Source organism: Musca autumnalis, unplaced genomic scaffold, assembly GCF_047663935.1.
Source record: "Musca autumnalis isolate F117 unplaced genomic scaffold, ASM4766393v1 scaffold_1, whole genome shotgun sequence".
Classification (NCBI taxonomy): Eukaryota; Metazoa; Arthropoda; class Insecta; order Diptera; family Muscidae; genus Musca; species Musca autumnalis.
Genome location: NW_027411644.1, coordinates 295,629,275 through 295,641,863, shown reverse-complemented (window position 1 = coordinate 295,641,863; position 12,589 = coordinate 295,629,275). Strand labels below are relative to the sequence as shown.

Sequence of the window (12,589 nt, the reverse complement as noted above, 5' to 3'; positions counted from 1 at the left end):
GGAGGATTACTTTTGCGCCAACTTGTATTATAAAATATGCTTAAATGATGAAACTTTGTTATTTAATTCAGATGGAAAAATAAAACTCCAATTGCGTGGAAAGGAAAACTCATTTTGTCCGGTGAGGCACATTTTTTAAATATTTTTAGGCAATTACAAATTGACTCTCTCAGACTCAAAGCCACTATATGTATGTATATAAATATACCTTATAAGGAATTTATTATTTCAACTCACCTTATTTAACCATTATTAAAGGATTCCCCGGTAACGATGAAAACATTTATCGTTTCAATAGTATTGTTTTTTCATTTATTTTCAACTTCAGTGACGTCAATTTACTATGTCCGGCATACACATGGTTAGGTAACTTAAAATTAGTATTGTTTTTTTTTATCATTTGTTTTTTTTTTTAAATATTTGTGAGGTTGGTTGTTTGTAACTTTCATTTGTTGATAACTTTAAATTGAACTAATCAAATTAAAAATACATTTTGTTTAAAATTAAATGGACATATATGTTCTTTGTTATATATACATATCATATAAATAATAACGAGACTAACTAAATAAAAAAACAAAATTGGAAGAAAAAATATAATAAAAAAAGAACAAAAATAAAAATCAATGTATGAATGATTTCGAAATGAATCTTTTTTCCTTTACGGATGAGAGGTGGTGACTTGTTGTGTTGTTGGTTGCAAAGTGTGGTTATATAGATAATTCATCAAGCGGCAGATATTTTTCGCATTCGTTTTCTAAGGAGGATTTTTTATGAACAACGAGCGATGTATTTGTTGCTTTATTATATTTGTACAACTCAAGGTATGATTTTTTATTTTACTTCTTTGTGTCTTCTAGAAAAGAGAAATTCAAAAAAAGAGACGATATTTTTCATAGAGAAGAAGGAGAAAAAAAAACAAGAAAATAAAACAAATCAGTCAACACTTCTTGAGAGATAGAGAACAAACACTAAACGATAATGGAAGTTGTAATGAAGATATAGCATAGATATACATATTATTATGGGGAGAATGAAAGGAAAGAATTTCCATAAAGCAAAGGCGACGAAGTTAGAACTAGGAAAACACTATTAGTAGAGGTTAAAAGATCCATTTAAATAAATACCATGCCAAGAATGCAAGCAGAAAAGCAAAAAATAGATGGAAAATTATTAGAAAAGCAGCAAAAAGACAAATAATAACAAACAAAATATGAAAAATATTTTTGTACAAAAATCTGCAAGTTTCTACAACTTTCTAGGCGAAAGCAAGGCTTACAAAATAATTGTATCTTTTTTTGTTGTTAATAAATAGACTAAATTATTTTTTAAATAATATAAAAAGGAACCCACACAAATTGTTACTATGTATGTAAATACTGTTTGAAAGTCTTCTAATGTTTGCCTAGATGACATACAATATAATTTCGTTTTTTATTTTATTTTGTTTAATAACACTGTGTGTGTATATAAAAATATATTTTCGATAAAAAAAAGCAAATACTATATGCCTGCTATAAGGGTGTATATGTCCGATGTGCATTGTATACGCATTTAAAATTAAATAGCTTCTATTGAGTGTTCAGAAAGGGAGGGTCTGATTACAGCAGTATATTCATTAGTGGATATTTTCATATTTCACAGATGAAAAACTGCACTATGCAAGCTTTGTAGGCATTGAACTTATCAGATAGGTCATCAAAGATATTACCCGACACCATAAACGTCTATTATGTCCATACATTAAGATCTATATGTCGTGCGAAGGGTGTGGAATTCCAGAAAGGTAGAGATTAAACTATTCTGGAGATATCAGCCCGCCTTGGTAAACACAGGTACTGTTTTGGCTGAAATCAGCTTGGCAATTTCTAATTGCCTACGGCATTCTGACGCTACTGATTTCTTCGAGGCGTTCTCCCCATCATTGAATTTGAACTTCATTTAGGATATTTTTCTCATGCTGTTGAGACAAGAGGCAATATTTGCCTTGTCTCTTCTTGCAGCCTAGAAAGTTCTTGCATGTGTGTCAGGTGTTTGTGCTGCTCCTTTGGCTTAATGTTATTTAGCTGCATTTTATGTTTTCTTCTTCAAGTTTACCGATACACATCTTTCAATCTTCTAAATTAAATTGGTGTGTAAATTATCATTATCGTCCTTTATAAATCGCTCGCCATTATTGCACTAATTTCACAGGCGTGTTCTTAGTTCCCATGGCATTGGCCCTGTTCAACTAAATTATTACTATCAATTGAAAATATTATAAAAAATCTATATTCAATTATGATCTGATAATTAACGTTTACTACATAAGCACTAATCCTATAATTATGTCGTCGTGTACTCGACCAGACATAATCCTGCAATCCTTGTTGGTTTTATCGAAAATACATTTTCATTATTCATCGTTTCACGCGCACACACACATTGTCATTATTACAATAAATTCTGTAAGTGCAATATTGCAACTGTTTACGTTTACTATAGTGGTGTTTTTTTAGTACAGAACTTGGGAGTTTAATAACTAAAACTACATTTAAATTAAAATAGTATTTTTTTTTGTAAAGTTCTAATAGGCCTCGAAAACAATATCCAAAGCCTCGAAAACAATATCCATAAGAAGAGGAAGAAGAAGTAGAAGTAAAATTGAAGAGTAGAAGTACATAATTTGTTAGGCGTGTTGTAGTGTTGGTGGCAAAATTATATAGGTAGATAACTAGAGTACGGTGTTTTTAATCAAAAGAACGCTTGAGAAACAAAGTTAGAGATAGAGAGATAAAGTTGTAGGAGATGATGGCAACTAATTTGGTTATATTGGTTCTAGAATTTGTGTGGATTAGTTTCAATAAAGATGCAGTTGTGTTAGCCAAACATTTATTTAATGGCAGCTAATAGAGGACTTTCATCGCCTGCAATATATATAGAGAGAAAGAAAAAGAAAGAGAAAAAACAAAGTTAATCACTTGAGTCTCCAAACAGTTTTGTGGGATTTAAGTCACGGGTCTTAATGTAGGGCATCCTGGGCCACACCCAAGTCACTGGCAATGAGCTTTCATAATTGAAATTGTACAATTGTTCTTCCAACCATTTACGTTTGTCCGCCGGTTCGGGATATGTTGAGGCAAGACCTAAAGGAAATTTTAAAGAAATTGTAATTTTATTTTAATTATCATATTTAGTCATGAGACTTCTTTACCTTTGTCATATGCACACTTGGTAACACCCATAGCAATACGCATGGAAATTTCACGAATCGAGGATAGAGGTGGATACAAAGAGCCACGTTCTAAATCGCTATCTTCTACATAATTGGCAAGTTCTTGTGAGGCAATTAAGAACATATCATCGGGTATGTGATGTGTTCCGGTGGCAATTACACCCAATGCAACGCCGGGGAAAATGTAGGCATTGTTACCCTGGCCAGGATAGAAGGTCTTATCACCAATTGTTACAGGAGGGAAGGGAGAACCCGATGAGAAGATAACACGTCCCTGGAAACAAATAGATGGGCAATTATTAAATAGGTTTTCTCTAGAGATATCTATTCGGCGGGATTTGAATTTGAATTCCTCCGGAATATTCATGATTGGACTGGATATTTTGTTGATTTTTAAAAAAAATATGTTTCCATAATTCGTGGATTTTTTTTAAGTTTTTTCAATGATTCGTGGATTAAAAAAAATCAATAATTCATGGATATTTTTTTTTTAATATTTTTTCAATAATTAGTGGATATTTAAAAAATATTTCTTAATTATTCGTGAATTTTTAAAAAAAAGTGTCAATAATTCGTGAATCTTTTAAAAAAATATATTTTAATAATTCGTGGATTTTTCAAAAAATATTTTTTAATAATTTGCGGATTTTTAAAAAATAATTCGTGGATTTTCTAAAAAATATTTTTTAATAATTTGCGGATTTTTAAAAAATAGTTCGTGGATTTTCTAAATTTTTTTTTAATAATTTGCGGATTTTAAAAAAAAAATTATTCTTGGATTTTCTAAAAAAATATTTTTAATAATTTGTGTATTTAAAAAAAAAACATTTTTTAATAATTTGTGGATTTAAAAAAAATATTTTTTAATAATTCGTGAATTTTATAAAAAAATATTTTTTAATAATTCGTGGATTTTTTGAAAAATATTTTTTAATAATTTGTGGATTTTTGTAAAAAATATTTTTTAGTAACTTGTGGATTTTTAAAAAAATAATTCGTGGATTTTTAAAAAAATCCATTTCCTGGAGTACATTAAATGTCTATTAGTCGAAATGTTGTAAGTTTTATATCGTTTTTTTTTATAATTACTACCCCTACTTTTACATATATTCCTTCCTTACTTATTACATTATATTATAATAATTTTGCTATATAAACATTATAATGTAGTATACAGCTTAAGGTCGAAAGACTAGGCAAATATGAATTGAAATAAAAAAAATATTATTTAATAATTCGTGGATTTTTTAAAAAATATTTTTTAATAATATGTGGATTTTTTTAAAAAAAATATTTTTTAATAATTTGTGGATTTTTAAAAAATAATTCGTGGATTTTTAAAATTCTTTTTAAAATTTGTGGATTTTTTTAAACAAATATTTTTTAATAATTTGTGGATTTTTAAAAAATAATTCGTGGATTTTTTAAAAAAATATTTTTAATAATACGTGGATTTTTAAAAAATATTTTTAATAATTCGTGGATTTTTTAATAATTCATGGATTTTTAAAAAATATTTTTTAATAATTCGTTGATTTTTTTTAAAAATATTTTTAAATAAGTCGTTGATTTTTAAAAAATATTTTTCAGTAATTCGTGGATTATTAAAAAAATATTTTTCAATAATTCGTGGATTTTTGAAAAAAATATTTTTTAACAACTCGTGGATTTTTAAAAAATATTTTTTAATAATTTGTGGATTTTTAAAAAATATTTTTTAATAATTCGTGGATTTTTAAATAATATTTTTTAATAATTGGTGGATTTTTAAATAATATTTTTTAATAATTCGTGGATTTTTAAAAAATATTTTTTAATAATTCGTGGATTTTTAAAAAATATTTTTTAATAATTCGTGGATTTTTAAAAAAAATATTTTTTAATAATTCGTGGATTTTTAAAAAAATATTTTTTAATAATTCGTGGATTTTTAAAAAATATTTTTTAATAATTCGTGGATTTTTAAAAAATATTTTTTAATAATTCGTGGATTTTTAAAAAAATATTTTTTAATAATTCGTGGATTTTTAAAAAAATATTTTTTAATAATTCGTGGATTTTTAAAAAATATTTTTTAATAATTCGTGGATTTTTAAAAAAATATTTTTTAATAATTCGTGGATTTTTAAAAAATATTTTTTAATAATTCGTGGATTTTAAAAAAATATTTTTTAATAATTCGTGGATTTTTAAAAAATATTTTTTAATAATTCGTGGATTTTAAAAAAATATTTTTTAATAATTCGTGGATTTTGTAAAAACTATTTTTTAATAATTCATGGATTTTTAAAAAGATATTTTTTTTTTAATAATTCGTGGATTTTTAAAAAATATTTTTTAATAATTCGTGGATTTTTAAAAAATATTTTTTAATAATTCGTGGATTTTTAAAAAATATTTTTTAATAATTCGTGGATTTTTAAAAAATATTTTTTAATAATTCGTGGATTTTTAAAAAATATTTTTTAATAATTCGTGGATTTTTAAAAAATATTTTTTAATAATTCGTGGATTTTTAAAAAATATTTTTTAATAATTCGTGGATTTTAAAAAAATATTTGTTAATAATTCGTGGATTTTTAAAAAATATTTTTTAAAAATTGGTGGATTTTTAAAAAATATTTTTTAATAATTCGTGGATTTTTAAAAAATATTTTTTAATAATTCGTGGATTTTTTAAAAAATATTTCTCAATAATTCGTGGATTTTTTAAAAAAATATTTTTCAATAATTCGTGGATTTTTTAAAAAAATTTTTTTTTAATAATTCGTGGATTTTTTAAAAAAAATATTTTTCAATAATTCATGGGTTTTTTAAAAAAATATTTTTCAATAATTCGTGGATTTTTTAAAAAAATATTTTTCAATAATTCGTGGATTTTTTAAAAAACTATATTTCAATAATTCGTGGATTTTTTAAAAAAATATGTTTCAATAATTCGTGGATTTTTTAAAAAAATATTTTTCAATAATTCGTGGATTTTTTAAAAATATATTTTTCAATAATTCGTGGATTTTTTAAAAAAATATTTTCAATAATTCGTGGATTTTTTTAAAAAATATTTTTCAATAATTCGTGGATTTTTTAAAAAAATATTTTTCAATAATTCGTGGATTTTTTAAAAAAACATTTTTCAATAATTCGTGGATTTTTTAAAAAAAATATTTTTCAATAATTCGTGGATTTTTTAAAAAAATATTTTTCAATAATTCGTGGATTTTTTAAAAAAATATTTTTCAATAATTCGTGGATTTTTTAAAAAAATATTTTTCAATAATTCGTGGATTTTTTAAAAAAATATTTTTCAATAATTCGTGGATTTTTTAAAAAAATATTTTTCAATAATTCGTGGATTTTTTAAAAAAATATTTTTCAATAATTCGTGGATTTTTAAAAAAAATATTTTTCAATAATTCGTGGATTTTTTAAAAAAATATTTTTCAATAATTCGTGGATTTTTTAAAAAAAATATTTTTCAATAATTCGTGGATATTTTAAAAAAATATTTTTCAATAATTCGTGGATTTTTTAAAAAAATATTTTTCAATAATTCGTGGATTTTTTAAAAAAATATTTTTCAATAATTCGTGGATTTTTTAAAAAAATATTTTTCAATAATTCGTGGATTTTTTAAAAAAATATTTTTCAATAATTCGTGGATTTTTTAAAAAAATATTTTACAATAATTCGTGGATTTTTTAAAAAATATTTTTCAATAATTCGTGGATTTTTTAAAAAAATATTTTTCAATAATTCGTGGATTTTTTAAAAAAATATTTTTCAATAATTCGTGGATTTTTTAAAAAAATATTTTTCAATAATTCGTGGATTTTTTAAAAAAATATTTTTCAATAATTCGTGGATTTTTTAAAAAAATATTTTTCAATAATTCGTGGATTTTTAAAAAAAATATTTTTTTAAATAATTCGTGGATTTTTTAAAAAAAATATTTTTTAAATAATTCGTGGATTTTTTTAAAAAATATTTTTCAATAATTGGTGGATTTTTTAAAAAAATATTTTTCAATAATTGGTGGATTTTTTAAAAAAATATTTTTCAATGATTCGTGAATTTTTTAAAAAATATTTTTCAATAATTCGTTTATTTTTTAAAAAATATTTTTCAATAATTCGTGGATTTTTTAAAAATATTTTTCAATAATTCGTGGATTTTTTAAAAATATTTTTCAATAATTCGTGGATTTTTTAAAAAAATATTTTTTAATTGATAAATAGAATGGTCGAAGAAAACACAAAAATAATTATAATATTTTTCAATAATTCGTAAATATTTTTAAAAATATTGTTTAATAGTTAGTGAAGTGTTTTAAAATGTATTTTAATAATTCGGGATTTTTTAAACGCTCTTTAAGTTTATTTAAATATATTTCAATAATTCAGAATTTTTTAAATACTGTTTATAATAGTTCGTGAAGATTTTTTTAAATATATTTCAATAATTTGGGAACTTGTTTAAAATTATATTTCAATACTTCGTGATTTTTTTAATATCAATAATTATTTAGTGGATTTTTTAAAAACATTTTTCAATTATTCGGGATTTTGTTTTCAAATATTTTTCCAATTCGTGGATTTTTTTAAAAAAGTTTTTCTATATTAATCCCATAGTCGTTGTTTTAATATTTCATTAAAACAACTTTAATTTATTAGTGGGAAAAAAATTGGCGATGTTTACCAAAGGGTAAGGCAGGGAAGACTAAAGTTTCAGATCTCGCCATAGATCTTCATCAGTTCCCTTGTTTATTGGTTTTCAACAAGAAACTTTTTATACCCAAGTGTCAATTGCTCGTCCAAAGAAACACTCTAATCGAGAATTTTTTTTGGCACTACCTAAACTCGAGCAACTTCACTTGCAAACAAAACCAAATCTTTCCCACTGCTATGCGTTCGTTGATTCTCAACGAAAAAACACATAACTAATTTGCTGGTATTGCTTAATAAAGCAAATAAACCAACACTTTCTCGACGGTGCCCGGTCTCACAATTAGGAGGGTTGGGGTTTTTATTTGGGATGACGACCCCTTGGTAAACATCGCCAATTTTTCCCGCTAATAAATTAAAGTTGTTTTCATGAAATATTAAAACAACGATTATGAAAAGCAAAATAGAAGTCGTCATCCCAAATAAGAAACGCCAACCCTGCTTAAAATATTTTTAATAAATTTTACATTTTTTAACAAATATTTTTTAAAAAAAATCGACCTCATCTACTTGTGCGTATTGATAACATAAGCATTCTACACGGGTGCAGCATAGCTTAGCATAGGCCGGCCTATCCTTTACAAGAGTTCAACAAGGTTTATTTGTTAGCACCCTAACGACGACTTAAACATGACTTGAGTGGCTTCAGCATGTCCTTATTTTGTCGTACATTGTCATTGGTGTTATAGCAGCATGAAACCTACGTAAAAGCATAGGTTTGAGGCTGGGTTGGCTACCACTGGCCGAAACACGAAAGTACCCGCTGCCGGGGGATTGCAGTCGTACGAAAGGTAAGGTTGGTGGATGCGTAGCCACGGAAAACTTTCGGCCCATTGTTATTTTCCATTAAGATAGGGTAGTCGTATCGTATGTTTTTCTTTACTTTAAGATTGCCTCCGGTTAAAAAAGCTTTATACCCAGACTATAGGTAAATCTGGATTTTTTTACCCCAATGTGTAATTCAAACTTACCTCCGTGTTTTGATAAGCCTGTTCGGCAGTACATTCAGCTTTGCTAGTGGGATTTGACAAAGCAAATACAACAGGACGTTCATTATTGGCAGCCATTGTTTGTAGAATTTTAGGAGTGAAAATGCCGGCAGCGGCAGAAGCACCAATTAAAACCTGGGAGAAAAAAATTAAAATAACAACATTTTATCATATTAGGTGATTATACTTACATTTGGTTTAACTTTATCAACAATATCTTCTAAATCTTTCATGGGTTCAACTTCTTTGGCATAGTTAAATTTATGACCTTCAAGATTGCCTACTTTTCGTGTGGTAGTCAACAAGCCATCAATATCCACCATCCAGATTTTGCTACGGGCTTCCTGTAACGACAAAAGAACACATTTTTAGATCACCTGAGCCATAACTTTTAGCTGAATTCCGACACTTACTTCCAGAGAAACACCTTCTGCCACCATAGCTTTCACTACCAAATCAGCAATACCAATAGCAGCCTCACCAGCACCAGCAAAGAGGAAAGTGTAATCGGCAAAACTTCTACCAGTTATACGTTTACTAGCATACAAGCCAGCCACTGCCACAGAGGCAGTACCCTGAATATCATCGTTAAAGGTACAGTAAGTATTGCGATATTTATCGAGGAACCTAAATGCATTGTGATTGCCAAAATCTTCAAATTGAATTAAAGTATTTTGACCGTAACGTTTAACAACAGCTTGCATAAATTCATCAATGAAGTCATCGTATTCGCGGCCAACAACACGTTTTTGGCGTAGACCCACATACAGGGGATCTTCGAGGAGATCAATGTTATTGGTACCGACATCAATTAAAATGGGCAAACATTGATGGGGCTTAATGCCAGCCAAAGCTGTGTATAAAGCCAACTTGCCTACAGGTATACCCATACCAGATGCACCCAAATCACCCAAGCCCAGAATGCGTTCACCATCGGTAACAACAATGGCACGGACATCAGGTTCAGGCCTATAAAGAGGAAAAAACATTCAATAAAAACCATGAAAATTAAACCATTAACCATGGGCATTAAGAATTAAAATAAATTGAAATTGAAATGTAGTCCTTTTTGTTGGTTTCACTTACCAATTCTTAATAACATCAAATACATGACCACGATCATTAATTGTAACAAACAAACCACGTGGCCTACGATAAATCAAACCAAACCTCTGGCAAGCCAAACCCACTGTTGGTGTATAAATAATCGGCATCATATCTTCAATATTCTCAGAGAGAAAACGGAAAAATAGCCGCTCATTACGATCTTGCAAATCGCTCAAATACAAATATTTGTTCAACGCCTCACTATAACGATTCACAGCAATTTTACACAATTCCAATTGTTCTTCCTGAGTTTTAAAGCGTGCAGGTTGCAAACCATGAATACCTAATACTTGTCGTTCTTCGAGGGTGAAAGCTAAACCCTACATGGGGCGAATAATAAAAAAAACATAAAAATTAGCAAAAAATATACACAAATTTAAAATTAGTTTCATTTACAGTCTCGTATGACATAAACGACGCCAAGCCGCCTCCTGGTTGTTTATGAATGAATGGATAAACGAAACTGAAATGCATTTCGCACGATAATGGACCAAGGGCGGCAAACATAGTATGTAGAATGATTGATGCAATGCATGGATGTTTAGACTTACTTTATTTAGACGTGGATCTCGAATGTGATCGATACCCATCACTTGAGAGGGGCACAGTATATCACCGACCACTTCATGATATTCGCGAGTTTGTGTGTTCTTTGCTACAGCTGTGCTGGCTGTTGTAGGATTTGTGACAGACTGGTGGGGTTGGCGTGCAGCAGCGGACGCACATATTTTTGTAAAATTGCCATATAAACTGAAAATAGAAAGAAATGAAATTTTATTACAAAGTAATGGAACAACAATTACTAGTTCAAACACTTAAGATAAAATGATTTAATAATATTTAAGAATACTTTTACAACTTAGAAATAACAATTAACATTCTAAACGCTACATATAGTGGATAGCTAGGAGGTTTTCAGAGTAAATGTCCGAGTAATTACACCCTACACTACTATGTGGGGAGGCTATTATAACTTGGTTTTGAACCAAAATTTTGTAACACATCGATATAATGGTCGTAGACCCATACTTAAGGTCAGTGTCAAAAATATTCGATTTTCAATTTTACCAATAATAAGACCTTAATATTTTAGAATCACATAATCAATAACCAAAAAACCAATTACTTAAAAAAATTTTGGTCCTGTGGCAATTAAAAAATGTATGTAACAAGTATCCATGACAACCCTATAAGCGAGAATAATAATAACCTTGTTTCCTACGCGCCAAAAATATTCGGTTTTTCTAACTTTTGTTAAATATTTTGGCAAAGCTTTGAAAAGCTTTTAGCTTCTGATTTTTTTGGAATGTGACTATATATTTTCTACCTTCTCGAATTCATTTAGGACTCGGTGACCAATTTCAAGACAATTAAATGCGGTTTAGCCGTAATTTTTCAAAAAATTACACTATATTCCCTACCAACCAATGGTTTTTGATGGCATATTTGTTTCACAAAATTTATTATTCCTATATTATCGTGACTTTTGCTCATGCTTTGAACCTATATTCAACTTATTCAGGAATAAGCTAAATTTCCTTTTTTATAATGATATATAATCAGTTTCCTCCTTTCTAGGATAGTGTTTTTTATTGGCGACAAATTATACTAATCTTTATAAATAAAAATCAAATGTCGTTCGTTGGTAATGGCATCAGTTAAGAACGGCTGGACCGATTTGGATAATTCCTTTTTGTGAAATGTTCTCTATAACCCAACTTAGGTTTTTATGCAAAGAAAATTTGACCACGCCCACTTTTTTATACCCTCCACCATAGTATGGAGGGTATATTTAGTTTGTTTTTCTGTTTGTAACACATCGAACTAATCATTTGGGACCATATAAAGTATATATATTCTTCCCAAATTGTGAGACCGGGCACCGTCAAAATGTTGTTTATTGCTGTAATATGCAATACCAACAAATTAGTTATGTGTTTTTCGCTGAGAATCAACGGACGCATAGCAGTGGGAAAGAGTTGGTTTTGTTTGCAAGTGAAGTTGCTCGAGTTTGGGTAGTGCCAAAGAAATTCTCGATCAGAGCGTTTCTTTGCACACGTATCTATTTGAGCGGGCAATTGACACTTGGGTATAAAAAGTTTCTTGTTGAAAAACAAGAAACAAGGGGACTGATGAAAATCTGTGGCGAGATCTGAAACTATAGTCTTCCCTGCCTTACCCCTTGGTAAACATCGCCATTTTTTTCCACTAATAAATTAATATTGTTTTAATGAAATATTAAAACAGCGACTATGGGATTAAGCCTGACTATTTTGAAAAACAAAATAGAAGTCGTCATCCCAAATAAAAAACGCCAATCCTCCTATATTCTTGATCAGTATAAAATTCTAACACGATCCAGCCACTCTAGCGTTCGCAATAATTGAGCTAGAGCCCTATATTTTTGCACCCGAATGTCTTTTTTCCATAGGCAGGTCAAGTTCGAAGATGGCCTATATCGGTCCACGTTTTGATATAGCCCCCATATAACGGTACCACCCGATTTGCGGTATTTCGGGGATTTTAGCTAAAATTTTTAACCGAACTACCTGCAATTT

General features: G+C 27.9%; 1 protein-coding gene across 4 annotated transcripts in view; it reads right to left on the bottom strand.

Moving 5' to 3' along the window:
* Positions 1 to 289: 289 nt before the first annotated feature.
* Men-b (NADP-dependent malic enzyme b, mitochondrial) overlaps positions 290 to 12,589 on the bottom strand; it is a 50,880-nt gene continuing 38,580 nt past the window's right edge. For 2 of the 4 annotated variants that reach the window (XM_073961650.1, XM_073961649.1), the window contains exons 3-10: positions 10,583 to 10,781; positions 10,011 to 10,351; positions 9,338 to 9,893; positions 9,116 to 9,268; positions 8,907 to 9,059; positions 3,194 to 3,488; positions 2,961 to 3,125; positions 290 to 856 (exon numbers count right to left, since the gene is read on the bottom strand). In XM_073961650.1, coding sequence (XP_073817751.1) covers positions 840 to 856; positions 2,961 to 3,125; positions 3,194 to 3,488; positions 8,907 to 9,059; positions 9,116 to 9,268; positions 9,338 to 9,893; positions 10,011 to 10,351; positions 10,583 to 10,781 — 1,879 coding nt within the window. In that variant the 3' untranslated portion in view covers positions 290 to 839. Of the gene's footprint in view, positions 2,907 to 2,960; positions 3,126 to 3,193; positions 3,489 to 8,906; positions 9,060 to 9,115; positions 9,269 to 9,337; positions 9,894 to 10,010; positions 10,352 to 10,582; positions 10,782 to 12,589 lie in introns of all 4 variants that reach the window. The other 2 variants (XM_073961652.1, XM_073961651.1) reach the window with 1 other exon arrangement.